General features: G+C 39.8%; 1 protein-coding gene across 2 annotated transcripts in view; it reads left to right on the forward strand.

The window, feature by feature from the left end:
* Positions 1-8,272, forward strand: part of RORA (RAR related orphan receptor A) — a gene marked incomplete at its 5' end in the record, with an annotated part of 347,719 nt that extends 339,447 nt beyond the window's left edge. For both annotated transcript variants that reach the window (XM_080626591.1, XM_080626592.1), the window contains 6 exons: positions 518-639; positions 2,508-2,640; positions 3,402-3,509; positions 4,782-4,892; positions 6,191-6,303; positions 7,605-8,272. In XM_080626591.1, the coding sequence (XP_080482717.1) occupies positions 518-639; positions 2,508-2,640; positions 3,402-3,509; positions 4,782-4,892; positions 6,191-6,303; positions 7,605-7,769 (752 nt within the window). In that variant the 3' untranslated portion in view covers positions 7,770-8,272. The remainder of the gene's footprint in view (positions 1-517; positions 640-2,507; positions 2,641-3,401; positions 3,510-4,781; positions 4,893-6,190; positions 6,304-7,604) is intronic.
* Positions 8,273-17,198: the final 8,926 nt, after the last annotated feature.

Genomic DNA, 17,198 nt, shown 5'->3' on the forward strand with positions numbered 1-17,198 from the left:
CCAGGCAGCCCCCCGTGGCAGAGTCCTGCTTGACACCAGCACACGGGTGCTCACTTTCTGTGTGTCTTTATTAGGCAGCTCCCGTTGTATGAAGCACAAACGGCTTTTACAGCTGTAGTGCCTGGCTGGCAGCGCTGTGCCGTGCCCTGTGCGTGGTGCTCGGTGAGGGTGTCCCCACGGGCTGCTCGCTGGGCTCTCTCCCGGCTGGCTCCATCCCAGGTGCTCCCGTGTCGCTCCACATGTGCCAAGCGCTCGGGAGCTGCCGCCTTGCCCCGCAGCCGCAGCGGGGTTCATTCATTCACAAAACCACCCGAATTCAACCCAAACCCGACGTCCGCTCGGTGCGCGGCCGCGGAGCGCCCCCTAGCGGGCGGCGCGGCAGCAGCGCCCGGCCCCGGCTCCTGCACCTTCCGCGCCTCGCCCCCTGCCCTCCTGCAACGGGGGCTCGAGCGCGGCCCCGGCCCTGGGGTGCAGCTGGGCGCTGTTCACGCGTGTCCCTGTGTGCTCTTCCCTCTAGAACACCTCGCACAGAACATTTCCAAGTCGCACATGGAAACGTGCCAGTACTTGAGAGAGGAGCTGCAGCAGATAACATGGCAGACCTTCCTGCAGGAAGAGATCGAGAACTACCAGAACAAGGTACAGGAGCATGCCAGACTATGGCATGGGGGCTTTTAAAGCATGGTATTTCCGTAACACACTGCAAAATTCACTTTTTCACTGCTTTCTATTTACTGTCAGGAATGTATTTGTGTTTTCAAACAAAATAATGTGCTAGCATCCAAAGCAGCAAGATGGCTGGGGTATCCTGTCCTTTGTGATCAGAACTGGTAAAGGAAAAGCCATGCTCCTAAAATCTGCCTGTCTGTGACAAACAAGGGTTAGAAACCAGAGACAGATTTTCAATCCTAAATAGCACATTATAGTAATATTTTCATTGATAATCTCCTGGATCAGCAACAACAACAGAAGCTGAAGCCACCAAGTTGTGTCATTTTACAGGGCTTCTGACGCAGACCTCGGGCAGGTTTCCAGCCTCCAAAGCCTGGCTGTGATCCTGACCCACTCCACCACTGTCACTGGGGCTGCAGCCCTGTGCCGAGGCAGGGGGGGACACACTGTAAGATTTAATCCAACTTTGGATTTCAGACGCACCTTCCATCACAAACTCCTGCCAAGTGGCTACTTCTGGAAAGCTGTCCTATTAAAGCACAGTGTTCCTTGAACTTGTTTGTCATTTCCATCAGAAAATATTTAACCTTTAAGAATATAATATTTTCTACTCATAAGGTAATTTCATTCTGAATTATTATCAGTACATGAAAAAATCACTGCTTTCATGCTGTCTTCATGTTGTTAACAAGATGATTTTCAGATATGTGTATCGTTATGTACCCTTAGGAACATGAGCTAGTCACACAGTTCACATTCAGTACAAACTACAGAAAGTTGACAGAAAGGATGTGATTATGCACTGCTAGTGTAAATTGGCATTCTCTTTTCATGCAGCAAATAGAATTCCCACTGAAATGACAGGAATCATTCCACTTTGACATTTTTAGCTTATGAAATAAAAATGCTCCAACCTGGATCTCTTCTGACATCCCTAAAGAAGTCTCACGTTTGCACTGTCACTCATACACAGGAGGCTTTGGCTGGGAGGTTAATTCCTATTGTCCAGCAAGTACTCTCTTAACTGTCTGTTAGAGAGCAGTGTAGGGGAGAGGGACCTGGGGGTCCTAGTGGATGGCAGGATGACCATGAGCCAACACTGTGCCCTTGTGGCCAAGAAGGCCAATGGCATCCTGGGGTGTATTAGAAGGGGGGTGGTCAGTAGGTCGAGAGAGGTCCTCCTTCCCCTCTACTCTGCCCTGGTGAGACCGCACCTGGAATATTGTGTCCAGTTCTGGACCCCTCAGTTCAAGGAGGACAGGGACCTGCTGGAGAGAGTCCAGCGCAGGGCAACTAAGATGATGAAGGCAGTGGAGCATCTCCCTTATGAGGAAAGGCTGAGGGAGCTGGGTCTCTATAGTTTGGAAAAGAGGAGACTGAGGGGGGACCTTATTAGTGTATATAAATATATAAAGGGGGAGTGTCATGAGGATGGAGCCAGGCTCTTCTCAGTGGCAAACAATGATAGGACAAGGGGTAATGGGTACAAACTGGAACACAAGAGGTTCCACTTAAACTTGAGAAGAAACTTCTTCTCAGTGAGGGTGATGGAACCCTGGAACAGGCTGCGCAGGGAGGTTGTGGAGTCTCCTCTGGAGACATTCAAAACTCGCCTGAACGCCTTCCTGTGTAACCTCATCGAGGTGTTCCTGCTCCGGCAGGGGGATTGGACTAGATGATCTTTTGAGGTCCCTTCCAATCTCTAACATACTGTGATACTGTGAAGTAGACTGTAGCCAGGAGCGCTGGAGAGAACTTGCTCGTTTTTACTTGATGCTGATGGGCTTTCCAAAGCTTGATTAGTAATTGTTCAATTTTTCTTTTCTCTCAAACAGCAAAGGGAGGTAATGTGGCAGTTATGCGCAGTCAAAATAACAGAAGCTATACAGTATGTAGTGGAATTTGCCAAACGCATTGATGGCTTTATGGAACTGTGTCAAAACGATCAAATTGTGCTTTTAAAAGCAGGTATGTGGGTCAGTCTGAAGGTCTGCTTCTATTAGTTTTGATTGAGGAAGGTGTTACCTGTGTACAGGAATTGTACATGCACACCGTGTCCCTGCCTGTGGCAGGGGGTTGGAACTCTAGGTGATCTTTAAGGTCACTTCAGCACAAACCATTCTGTGATTCTATGATATATACCTATGTTGTACAATGATCATTTAAAATAATACAAGGGAAGAACCTTACAAATTGCCTGTGTCCTGTGAAGTAGTCCACCTCCTTAGTTACTCTGGGTAGAATGAGATCAAGCCTACATGTGACAGTTTCATTATGAACAAAGGGCGCAACGAGGGTGTTAAGATGGAAAAGTTGGAATCAAGTGTTTTATTTTGGCTTACTAAGAGTGAGTAACAGTGTTTCAAAGTAAAAATCCAGCCTGTCCTGGGCCGAATGTTGTAGAAGTAATGCAGTTTACAAACTGGACAAAGTTGTCAAAGCTTCATCAGCATAAATCTGAACGAGCTGCTTTGACTTCAGAGACTTCATTACTCAAATAGATGTTATTTATTAGTGTTAACTAAGTGGCTTTAACAAAAACTTCTAAAGGGATTTATGGGAATTCTTATAATTCTACGAGCAAATCAAACTATGCCCTGCCCAGACACCTGCCGCCCTACTCTACTGATACTGAATGAGTACAGGGCATAGGAACGTTTTGAAACCTCACTTGCTTTTTGCAGCTGGTCTCAACCTCACTAGTCAAACATACGTTGTTTCTGTTTTAGGGTCTTTAGAGGTTGTGTTCATCAGAATGTGCCGTGCCTTTGACTCCCAGAACAACACAGTCTACTTTGATGGCAAGTATGCTAGCCCAGAGGTTTTCAAGTCCTTAGGTAAGGAACTGTCAAGTGTTGTATCTTAAAAAAAACAACAGCATAAACATAATAAGGCAAGGGGAGAGCTGCTTTTTGTTCCAACAGCAGTAAAGGACTGTTGGAGCTGTAATTCAACATTTAGATCAGGGTAGAGCAGTTTGGATGCAGTTGTTGACAACAGAAGCCCAGATTTCATAGCTAGAGAAACATTTTATAGATCGTGTTGGAAAAGGCAGCATATTTTAAGTTAATTTTGGATATACTGATGTTAATGCTTTGGAGATATTAACAGTGTTGTGTAATATGCAAAGTCCAGTTATTTGCAGGTAAAATACTGTAAATATATTTTATTATTAAACTACAGTTCATAATTTGGAATTTCTGTATGTTTTTGCTAGTTTTAAAAGGCTGCAGTTCACTGGGTATAGATTTGGGATGAAAAGCCATTTTGGAGGGCAGTGAAAATATGGCAGCAGAGGATACTGTATAATTATTGCAGTGATCTCTACCTTTCTCAAACACTTTACAGTACAAGGTCAGAGTCAGGCAATTCACAGGATGCAGTATCACATGTGGGTTCCAGTGAAACAACTTTCACTTGTTAGCAACTCCATGCAGACATTTAGGCTGGGTTGGGGCTCCAGTGGGCAGAGGAGAGCCCTCCTTCCATCAGGTTGCAATCCCCTTCAAAGCAGGGCTCCACTTTCTGAGCTGCTAACAGCATGTGTAACAGCAGCAGTAACCTGACTTACACCTGTGTGAATGAGAGAATGGGTGACAGGAGACACAGTTCCTTTTCTGCATGAAAAGCTTTCAGACTTTGGCTTCTCCCTTTGCTCCTGCATGTACCTTGCATGTCTCTCCCCTCGCCTTCTGTGTGCTCAGCAGTCTTACTTTCAAGCACACATTTTGAACCTCCAGTCTACAGTGCCGTAAGAAGGTTCCATTTAGGAACAGAAACAAAGCTAAAACAATTCTGAGCTTTAAAATGGCTTGGGTTGTATCCATAATTACCCCAGAAGAACCAAATGTGGAAAAGATGCAGCGTGCCAAGCCTTCGTAATCCCGGCTGCCAGGTGTAGGAGCTGGGGACTTGGGGAAATGGCATAATAAGCTCAGGCATGAGGGAGAGAGACCTCACTACCACTGCTTCATGTTCCTTAACAAGAAGACCATTCCCCTATGACGTATTTTACCTCTATTTTTCACCTCCATCAGAATAAATCAACAGTCTGTAGCTCTCAAGTAGTTCTGAACAATGTGACATGAGCTGTGCCTTCTTTTTGGCAGGCTGCGAAGACTTCATTAGCTTTGTGTTTGAATTTGGAAAAAGTTTATGTTCTATGCACCTGACAGAAGATGAGATAGCCTTGTTCTCTGCATTCGTTTTAATGTCGGCAGGTAAGAGACAAAGCTTTGCTCTAGGTTTATTTGCTAGCAGTTGTTTTTATGTTTTAATGCTTTTTAATGCTGTTAAGAGTATCGGGCAGTGTGAAACACCATAATGTTTTTGAGTTGCTCCTCCTTGGCCAAAATGTCATGGACACATTGAAACCATGAATTCAGGAACAGGTTTGTTCAATTGGAAATCCTAATCTAAGCCCTTGTTTTCCAAATTTTCACCTCACTGGGGACTCAGCTTCTTTGTGAAAGCTTAAACATGACCGCTAGGTCAGCCAGGGTGAGAGGCAGGAGGTAGCCACTGAGTTTATATGGTCAGCTTTCAATTGTGAGAGCCTGCAGCTGCAGCAGAATTCTGCCGAGCACATGACAGAATGCTTGCGGTGTCACCCCAGCTCTCTAAAGCAGGGTTGCCACTTTACAGTGGTACAAAGATCCCGAGGTAGCTTTGTACCATCACGAAACTGGGTACACCAAGAATGACAATGCTGCAAGTCACCCCACGAGGCAGCCTGCGTCTGCCATCCTGAAATAACCTCATAATCTCAAGTAGATAGGCACAGTACTCCACGTTCTGGGACTGCTTATGAGGTCAGGTGAAACAAGATACCAGCGCACAAAGTTTGTTTGTGCCTGGCATTAACACCGAAGGAAATAAAGGCTGTTTTCAGACTGCAGCAGTGGGTCAGGAGTGGTGGTGGGAGAGGCTGTTATTGACAGCGGGTTTATTGAGAATGTCACAAATACACTCTGGTGCTGTGAGCCAGAGTGGAACCATGTTAGCCCCATGTCTTCGTATGTCAGCCACAGAAATGCCCAATTTTGCCACAGAGCATGGACAGCAAACAGTGCTTTTCAGCTAGGAAGTTCAGGAGCTTTTTTGATGGTTTTAATAGCTGAGTATTTGCTTCTGATTCTTCTGTATGTCCCTGTAAATCTTAGCAAGAAGATCCACTTCAACTCTTGTTCATTATGTGATCTATTCATTTCCCATGAAAAAGTTGTTAGCTTGATTTTGTAATACCCTGCATTTTACAGACCTTGTTAGCAAATGATTACTAAATCTTACTCTGACACACTTGTGTTCTTCTGAGGTCTTCACAAAAGTAATTTGAAATGCACATAATAAATATACTCCAAAACCTATTGATTTTGAAACTCGTTTTCTACGCAAGAATATAGAAGAAGTAGAAGGAAGGTTGCAAACAAAAAAGATGAATCTGTAACAGGCTTGGTACTTCTGGTGTGCTGTGACTGACGTGTGCAGTACTCGAGGTGTTAACTCCGTTTATATTTAGATCGCTCGTGGCTTCAGGAGAAAGTAAAGATTGAAAAACTCCAACAGAAGATCCAGCTAGCGCTTCAGCACGTCCTACAGAAGAACCACCGAGAAGATGGAATCCTAACAAAGGTAAGAACTGTACAGTGCCACACCATGGGACTGCAGAAGGACGCTTACTTAAGAATGGGTGTCCTGAGCATGGTGTAAAGTTTTATGCAGTCAATTTGTTATTTATGAATCCAAAATGCTTTGTTTAAAATCAAGGTGCTCAGCTGCAACTATTTACTAAAAACTAGAAGCGGTGAAATGATAATGTTCAAGGTTGATAAGAGTCTGAAACCAAGTATTTTAATGTTGAACTGCATGAGAAGTGATGAAGGTTTTTACCCTCCTCCTCCCACACATTTCTGCCACGCAGTTCTATTTCAGTTCTACAACATGCATGCCTTAAGCCTTGTGAAGTCTCTGCCTGCATGACAATGAAGTTGTGATAACATGCAATACCCAAACTAACCTTGTTGTTCTGTCTTCCATGAGAAGTTCCCCACACAGCCTTTTTCTCAATAGTTCTTCCAAACACTGGTGCCTGGGGAAAAGAGATCCTACATACTACTGTGCTCATCTAAAGTATCTGTAGGTCACTTTTCAAAACTGGAAAAGTGGTGTGATGTTAAAAAACCTAAACAGGAAGAACTGGGGAAAGATAAGCACTTCCTTATGGAGGAGCAATACACAGCCAGAAAGCTTAAGCTCAGTTTCACACCACAGAACTAATTACAATAGAAGCTGGATGGTCCAGCCCATGTAAAATCCTAGCTCATGGAATTCTTTTCCATGACTGTATGCTCTGGATACCTTTGCTGCAAGAAAGTTTCTTCCACATGCTTTGACATAAGGATGTATTCCGTACATTCAGGGAGTACCCTAGTGATAGTGTTGAAGTACAGATTTTCCTGGTCTGTTCCTTTTCACCTGATTTGGCATAAGTTAAAAAGGGTTAATCTGCATTCCCTCCACAATGTTCACAGTGGGTTTAAAAGCAGTCAGGACTGCCTTCTTCCAAGGGAATGGCTAAGCTGTGCGAATGTAGATCCAGCCATGAAATACTTATGTATCAATGCAATGTTTGATAGGCAGGTGAGGAAACCAAATGATACCTTTTCCTAGGAGCATAAAGAAAAGGCTACTTCACAGCTATTGTTAGTCCATTACTTCAGTAGCTGTTTAGTGCCTTCTCTCCCCAACCCTTCCCCCCCCTTTTTGTGTTAATGCAACTTAACAAATTTCCATGACTTTGTATCAGATGTGTCATTCTTGAGGTAAACAACTGAAGTGAACTCAAAGTGTTTGGAAGAGCTTTACTCGAAGAGCAAGAGTGGGAGGCCTGGTTCCATATATGTGACCCTATGACTTCTGTTCATTTTTTACAGTTAATATGCAAAGTGTCTACTTTAAGAGCACTGTGTGGACGACATACAGAAAAGCTTATGGCATTTAAAGCAATATACCCAGACATTGTACGACTTCACTTTCCTCCACTTTACAAGGAGTTGTTCACTTCAGAATTTGAGCCAGCGATGCAAATTGATGGGTAAACGTATCACCTAAGCACTTCTAGAATGTCTGAAGTACAAACAGTAAAACAAAAGAAAGGAAAAAATTAAAAATTAAAAAAAAAAAAAAAAAGACAAGAAAGAAAGAAAGAAAACCAAGACACTTTATGTGGCCCTGCACAGACCTAGGGAGCCAACACACTGCACATCTCTTGGCGGTCGGGGTCAGGCGAAGGATGGGAAACAATGAAACAAAGTTGAACTTGTTTTTCTCATGCATATGATTTCCATTATGCCTACAAATATGGACCCTTTTTCTGTCTCAGCTTCTCAATCCTTGACCTCTGTTTACACAGACTGAGGGTACTCATGTCAGAAGGTTGTTTTCTCCTGTAGTTCACTGCCCAGACTTTTGACAGAACAGTCAATTTGTTGATCAGAACAGAGAGTCCACCTAGTAATCAGCGACTGGTGTGCATTGCAGAGATTTCAGCATCAGTTTGCACAACTTGCTCATTGTTTCATGAAGGACGATTTTTTTCACCTACCACTGTTTGCCAGTAGACAGAACGGCATGAAAAGGGTCCATAGCAATAGCAACAATAGCATTATAATATATTACAGGGTAAATGGGCATGAAGACTATATATAGCAAAAGAGATATTGTTTATATATTGTTTTAATTAATATAAAATGTAGTTACTGGTATAGCTTTTCTTGTTGAATTGATAAGGCACTTTCATTTTGCACCTTTTTCTTTAAATTAAATGCTAGCGTGTTCATTGTTGTGTTGCATGTGCACCAGAAATTCAAGTTTAACTGAAAAAGGTTTGGCAGGTACTAGTACGTATACGTTGGGAGGTATTTATGCTGCTGTTTTCCATGTTACTCTTACAGAGGCTGGTCATATCCTGAAACGGTTATAGAAATATTTTTTTTAATAGTTAAAAATAATGACAATTTTCTAAATTAAAATCAGCTTTTCAGCTGCTAAATTCAAGGTACTTTTAGTTTCAGATCTTTCAAACCTGAATGTTTAAAATGACATGCCTAAATTCCAAGTTAGGTGCACAAGTCAAACGCCTCATTTTCAAAGGTGCTGAGCTTCTGTGCTCAAAGTTAAAGCAATTACAGAACAGCTACAAACCAGTAATGTGCACCCTTGGAAATCAGGCTATTTTAAGTGTATTTCTGCCCACCATCAATCCAGGTTTGAAGGTAGTTACTCAAGTCTGTATCTACAGTAAAAGGATGTGTATATGACTTCTATGTAGAAAAGTAATTTTTATATATAATTTTACATACCTTGTACTCCATATCGTAAACAATGCATTCAAACTCCACACTCCAGCCTATCAAAATCCATAGAAGTCAGAATTCATAGTCCTTGACTTCAGTGAGGTGAGGCACTGACCCCTGTTCTTCTAGCTCTCAGCAGTGCAGTTTCAGGCAGCTGAATAGAGAAGTCCATTGGTCTCCTTATTTAAAGTATGCACTTTAATCAGATGAGGACAGACTAACAAAGTAAAGGCACATTGTTAGTGTGGAAACTTAGTATTACAGATCTGCATTCTGTAATTCTGGAATTTTGATTCCCATATTGCATAACCAACTAATAAGCTGAATCTTGCAGTCTTTATCAGTCCTTATTATTGCCAATTATCCTGCCCTTTAGGAAGAATACTCTCTCCAAGCAGATGTGGCGAGTAAACCTAGTTTTGAAGGCAGATTTGCGTTAACTGACATCACAAAATACACTAGGACTGGCTGAGCCAGAGGTGTGTCATTGGTTTGAATAAGATAGATGTGTAACTGGATGCCTTAGAGGTCCACACAAATGAAGTTCTTGATGAAGTATGTAAGAAAAAAAAAAGCAGGAACTTTAAAAGACAGTAAGGAACAAGAAAGAATGTGCTCGATGGGTTTGATTTCTTACATTTAGTGTACTTGTTAGGTAACAGAAGTGAACAGAACCACTCTGAAGCCTATTTTTAAAAGGAAGATTAGGTCAGTGGGTTACTATAAACAAAACAGAGGTTTACTCTATGATTTGAACATGCTTCCTGTGGGATCAAATTGAGGCATTTAGCCATCATGCCTGTTAAAAATGTCATAGTCTGCCACATCAGGGAAGCTTACAGCTATTGCTCACCTCTGCAGTTTGAAAGGAGGGGAAATGAGCAGCCCATATTCCCCTTCAAAGCAGTACACCCCTGTAATGTGGGAGGGGAACACCTGCACCTCCAGGAGCACTGGGATGGAGCCGTGAGAGTGCTTGTGGGAAAAGCCCACAGAGGCATGCTTTTCCTGCTTCATGCTGCCTGCTGTCGCAGCAGCAGTTCACAGCCAGCACAGCCACCCCCCAGTCCTTCCGAAACCCTGGTTCTAGAAGCATTGTTTACTTTACTGGAGTAACTGGCATGATAAGGTACTTGCATTCTAACGTGTGTTCCTGTTTTTAAACATACCCTTTTAACTAACAAATGTTTTCTGAATGTGACCAGCCTTAGGTGCTAGTCCTGTAAAGATCAACTAAACTTAATTTCAGTGTCAACTAATGAATAATGAAGTAAGACCTATACTTTAGAGAGTGAGATACAACTCCTACTTCTGACAATAAGTAGACTATCAGGCAAAATATCTGGGGATTAATTTTCAGTCACATCCTTTTCTTACCTTTTCCTGATGAGTATTACTACTTTGCCAGGCAGCTAGGTGCCAGTGGTTTTGTTTGGTATCTAGTTCAGCATATTTACACCTGTAAGTCATTGACAACACAGATTTTTTGAGCACTTACTAATAAACACCATGACCATAAAAAGGTTCGATAGGGCCTTAACTGAAAGCCTTTTGTATCTGAAAGCAGCTTGTGACATGTTCTGCTAGGCCAGAAAGTGCTGTCACTTTTGTCCGTGGGAGCTCCTGTGTACTGGCAAGCTGTTAAATCAGGCTGTGCATACACACCCGAGGTAACTCTGCTTTCCTGCTGCTGTCAGCCTCCGTAGTTGGGGCCAGTGGGTATTCACGAGTCTTTCCATAGTCTGCACAGCTCACTACAAACGAAACCATTAGGACATGAAGATAAAGGAGTCATCTATTCTTTTCTGAATGATCTGTTCCTAAAAGTGAAAAACAGATTTTCATTGGGTGCTACATCTATCCACAGAGCTGTTTTCTGGCTTTCTAGAAAAGAGAGACTGCACTATGCTGTCCTTTGAACCACCCTAATGTACTCCAACATCTCCAGCATTGTTTGACGTTTTAAAAAAATATGGGATTAGGTGAAAAGGGAGGCTGGTTTTAAGTTTGGTTGTTCTTTATTAAAGCTTACCTATCTTAGTGTGGATACCAAGATATCTGTGTGTGTATGTGCACCTCTGTGTGTGTATGTGTGTGTGTATGTGTGAGTACCTGTGTGCGCGCACCTAGATGGATGTGTGGTACGGATGAGTGCCTGCTTCTAGGCTGTTACGTGTCAATGGAATAAAGAAAATGTATTAAAAATACTTAAGTCAAAAATAGAAGGTGGAAAAAAGATTTATTCTATACAAAGCCTTGTCTGGACCACTTTAGAGAGACTTCTATTTTTTTAACCCTTCTATAAATGTTTGATGGCACTTGAAATATTCCTGCAATAAAATGTGATTTGTGTAAACAAGAAAAAATTTTGTAATGTGAAACAATGAAAGAAAGTAATGTAATTTTTCTAAAAAACAAAAAAAAAAAAACCACAAACGAACGAACTTTGTATTATTTTCTTGATGGAATTTGTCTATTTGTCTTTGAAAAACTTTTTATTTCATTGAATGTGCCATAGTAGAGGTGTGTTTTTCTTTCTTTTTTTGTTTTTACATTCGTTGTTTTTACATTCTAGCCTAAAGGAATAGCTGTGTTCCGACATTCCAAAATGCAAGCTGACATAGCGGTTACGATTAAACGGTTTGATTAGTAAGCTTCAATCATTGTTGCTTTTTTTGCACATTTTCTTCATTCCTCTACAGTGCAATATGTACATAGAGCACTTGCGGGTGTAACCTTGATCCCTCAGGGAAAAATACATATTTGTACAGGATTTTTCTTTTTTTTTTTTTTTGCCTTTTTTTTTTCCCAAGGAATGTCGACTGAATCACTTGTCTGTTGTTGAGGGGCAGCCAGATAATAATCCTAAACCACTGTCACAAAACGTTGTTTAAAATTTGTGCCCTTTTATTATTTAAAAAAAGAGAAATAAAAGCTATTTTCTGACAGTTCTTTGTGCTGATTGGTGACAAAGGGTAAATAGCTAAGCACCTTATGATTGACTTAACTGTGAATGACAATCCATCTCGCTATCAACAACAGAAAGCCCTATCATTTTGGAGCTGGGGTTAAAAGTCAGAAACTAATGTGCTCAGGGATCTTCTAAAGCTCTTCAACAGGGTGGCCAGTACTACTGGTGGAACAAATTACATGTTAAAAAATGCTGATATTTTTTCCCTTCTCCCTCCCCCAGGCACAAGAGAACTGGATATTTTTCTTTTTAACTAACTGCTCTATGCGTGCCTCATTCCCTTACTCGGTTTTGCTCCTAGGTCTGTTTTGTTCAAAACAAAAGTACTCCAAACAGCGCAAAGGTTTTGCAGTTATATTTTAGAAAACAAATTAATGCTGACCCTTAAATGAATGATTGAAATCAATTTCAATATCCCCGAGACATTTTTATAATGACAGTACTGTTTTCCCAGGTGATTTTCAGTGTTTTGGAGTAGAAAATGAGGTTTCAGTATTTAAATTATTGTCACAGAAAACAAATCATTTTATGATAGTGCAATAAGAATGCAAAGGGGATGATTAGGTTTTGGCAATGAAGTCACATAAAAGGGAACCTAGATCTACAGGAATAAAAGAACAGCACTACAGACACTGTCTGTCAGTGTTACATGTGATTCATGGTAAAGCAAAAAAACTGACTGGAAAGAAACACTGAGGCTGAAGACATTTTCACACCTAGTGCATCAAATACAGCAATGCCAAGTGATTAAAATGGCATAAAACCCAGCAATGTCTAGGAAGTCTCCAAGTGCCAAATTGTAGGATTCGGGAAGCCTGTCCCAGTTAGCCTTGGTTTATGACCTCACATGTTTTGAAAATGCAAGTAGAAAAGTGAATAAGCAAATGCACACAGCAAGAGCAAGATTTCCAGACTTTCATTAGATTGGGAAGAGAGTGAATTTCTCATCAAGCCTGTCTGTCTGCTTGCAAAAAGCATCAGTTCTCCGGTTTCTTAAGTTATTGAGGGTTTTTTCACTGGATATATGGCTTCCAGTTGTTTACTTTAGGTTGCTTAATAGATAGGGAAAGTTTTCTTACGGCTTTACAAGCTGACAGTCGAGTTTAGCTTGGCTTGGCCTTCCGAGGCAGACAACTGCTTAGCAAGTACAACCTCTTGGATCAGCGGGTGTTCTGGCAGCTTCAGCAGAAGAAAATTCCTGTTGCTGATTCACAGTAGAACCTCTTCTTTACATACCTGCATATCAATTAAACAGACTGTTAGTATGTACAATCTATGAGATGTTTTAACTATGTAGGGGGGTGATTGCTTTTTTGGGATTGGCACAGACATTCCCCAATCTATACTTGATGAACAAAAACTGGTTGCCCAGTATAAGCTGTGCAAACAATGTGGTGATTTTTTTTTTCCTCTACACATTCCTAAACTTGCCAATGTAAATGTAATTATTTATATAAATGTCAGAAACAGCATTTACTATCCAATATCCAAAAATAATAAGCAATTTTCTTGAGTATTCAGTATATGACATTCTATCTGTGCTAGCTGATTCAGATTGCACAGAACACCTTTACTTTCCTTAGCTAGAGAAAGATAAGTATTCAATTTTTTTTTCATTATTAATACTAATATTTATTACTTTAAAAGTTTCACCCATGAATATATTTGAATATTAGCCTTCTATTTTCTTTATACTTCAGTATTCCTGTCAGTAAATCATTTGGTGGAAATGAGGGCAAATGCATACAGATACCAAATACCACAGCAAAAAGAGAAGTTGTAAAACTTAAATGAATATTTATTTTAAAATCATTGCAGTATATGCTTTAATCCTAGTACTGTGATAATAGCTTGCTAAATAATGCTGACTCACTGGACTTGAGGGGAAAAATATGTAAGATTTAGGATAATACATGGTCTATCTTTGGAACTTTATTCAGGTACTAAATAGAATTGTAACATCAAAATAGAAGCTGTATTCTACCTTTTGCATATGTAATGTTGCTGGTTAACTCTTTTTTTTTTCTTGCCTTTATCATTGGTAGAATATAGCAATAACTTCGTAGCAATAAGTAGGCTATCCAAAAAAGACTCAAAACATGATAAAGGCTTCAGATCAATACACGTAGATTAATTTCTTCTGCCACAATATTCACTTGTATGTCTTCCCTCATAATCTTATTACTGGTTCAAGCTGAATTTCACAGTCAAGTTCTTCAACTTGACGTGTGGCATCACACCTTTCTGTTAACATCTGCATGGTTTTGGTGTTCATATGTCCTTTTGTGTACTTGTTTTCCTGTAAGTCAGTGTTTCTCAAGGTTTCTGAAAGCACAGTCCCTCTGGGCTCTATTTCTTCATGGGGCTCTGTGTTGGAATTAACTTTTTCTGGGCAGGGAGTGCGAACCAATTGTAATTACTGGTGGCATTTCCTAGCTGGAGGAACTGAGTGGCTGCTAGTACTTACCAACATCACGGCTACTGCAAATGCTTGGTGCTTGCAGCCAAGAGCCAGCTCCTCCTGTCTGGGGGGCTGAGCTGCATCCAGCCAGTGGGACGAGTTCCACTTGTCCAGCTCTGCACTGGGGAGAACTGAGCTGCTGCACTTCACCTAGAGCCGAGCTATGCTTGCCTGACACAGTGTTTTGATAATAATCTAAACACTTTGGCAACTTTCAAATGGTTGTGACTTTTGGTTTGAGAAACACTACCCTAAATTACCCCACAAAGTCTTAATGTAGATGCACAAACTTTACAGGAACTTGCAATCTGTAACGCTATCTATATCTAATGCAGAGAATTCATAAGCAATACAGTGAATTTTATTTCACAAAAAGGCATACGTACTGTACACCTTTCTAAATCCAAAATGTTCCTCATTTCTACATTGATTTAGAAACAAGCTACATAACAGTGGTGAATATTTGAACTATTAGGACATTAACTGGCTGCTTCTTTATATGTACCTGTATTGTCTGCCTGCTCCTTTTCTGGAGACGTGTTTTTGTATTGGATGTTTGGGCCAATGGGAGGCTTCAAGCTACAATGTATTTTCCCAGAATAAATATATTTAACGTATGACAAACCCCAGACAAGGCTTTTTAAAATGTATAAAGAACTGCAGTGTTAGGTGGTTTCTTTGCAAACTGTTTTCAATGTTGTCCATTTTTATGGCACCTTTAACAATATTCTTGTTTCCAAAGTACAAAAAAAAAAAAAAAGGTTAAAAATACTCTAGCCATAACTGAATGTCAAGCAATAAAAACAAATGACTTTTTGTGCATAGATTTAAAAGAAATACAAGTTTTAGACATCTGCATGTAAATGCAATCTCTTGTTTACTGCTTTCTTAAACTTGAGCAACTGATTCCTTATTTTACTACTAATTTAAGGACTTGTAATGGCCTGTAAACATTTTATCTTGCTCTATTCTTTCAATTCTAACTTCGTCTCTGCTTTGGAGTCATAATATTTAATGTTGTTCTGCTCACCTCTATACAGTTAACTTTTTGCTTTCATTCTGTATAGATAAAGTTATACTATAAACAGCCTACACAGTGCAAATATTTATCTGTTTATCAAATACCACATTATGCTGTATAATATCTGTTTTACTATATAATCTATTTTAGACATAGCTGTTTAGAACTAGAGTGTGCTATTTTTGTGTTTTTCTGATGTGTGGTGCTAGATAAGTTACTTTTGTGAACAAAAGCAAACAAACCCCTTTTATTCCTAGACAATACCACCTTTGGGTCTTGTTAATTTCACTGAGTATAACTATATATAAATATATATATTTGTGTATATATATATATACACACCAACATATGCCCAACAAGTACCTGTATCAGAGTACAAGATTTGGGACATGGTTTTCTCTTTAAATGCATAGTGTCATTATATAAATTATTCTATAGTATATTTAATAAGGAGAAAATTACTTCACTGGTACAGATACTTGATATCAAATGTAGAATTTTTTTTCTACATTATTAACATTATTAACGTTATTAAAAATGTTCTGTCCAGCTTATTATCCTTTTGATTACTAAAACAGTCTGTATTGTATCAGAAAAAAAGAAAAACATCTAATCTGCAAGTATAAAGTAATTGCAATGTTGTCTGTCTGAAAGGGAGGCAGTTATTTGGCTTTTGGGGAGAATTCTATCCTGTTGTTGCATCTGATATTTATAGATGTTATTCTGCTGGGTGCCTTCCTCCCTCTTCACTTTAAATAGGATCTGTACACACTCAAATGCGGATGTTACTAGGCCATGCTGACACACTTAACTCCAGTTACTGTAAATAGGAATATTCTGTACATCTTCCATCATAGATGGATGGCTAAATTCAGTCCTTGGATATGCTTTCTAAACCATGCATACATATCCCAGGACAGCCATTAGCACCTAAAGCTAATTAAGAAGTGGAATTTGCAGCGTTTTGTCAGGTCTGGGGGTTTTGTTTTTATTTTTTATGTATACCTTTAATTTACATAGTCATGTACCCTTAAAAGTACTCCTGTCCCCTGTTCCTTTCATTCTGAGACATTGTTTTCATGTTAATTCTTAAAAACTCATGGATATCAAATATCTAACTATGGAGGTAATTAACCTTTTAAATATTTATTAGATTTTTTCTGTAATATTACTGAATTTATAAGATCTTTAGCAAAGATTTTTGAGCAATTTATTAAATACAATGTTTCTGTTTACTGCACTTTTTGATAATAGAAGGTAGTGAATTTTAAAGCCATGGTTCTTGGCTTCCATGCACTGCTTTTATACCCTCAATCCAAGGAATATATATATATAAATAATTTTTTTTAAACAGCAAACATACTGTTGTCCTAAAAATAAATACAAATTTTACCGCACCGTGGGTATATTTTCATAAGTGGAATGTTTAACTGCAGACACTATCAGGACAATTATAAAAACCTCTTGAAGCTACAATCTTATTTAAATATAAGCCATGACAATTTTATTTTCCCTTCTCGTTGATTTAAGTCACCTTTTGATATTTTCCAAGAGAAAAGGACTCGCTCTTCAATTTGTATGTACCAACCTCCACGTAATGCCAGGAACACGTTCTCCCTACTGTTTTAATTTTAACAGTTTGATATATTTATGCAAAACCATTTGGTTAAAATATATATTCTCCCTGTTTACTAAATGTTCAATGTAACGAGACCAGAA

This window comes from Psittacula echo (assembly GCF_963264785.1).
Source record: "Psittacula echo genome assembly, chromosome: 10".
In the NCBI taxonomy this organism is placed as follows: domain Eukaryota; kingdom Metazoa; phylum Chordata; class Aves; order Psittaciformes; family Psittacidae; genus Psittacula; species Psittacula echo.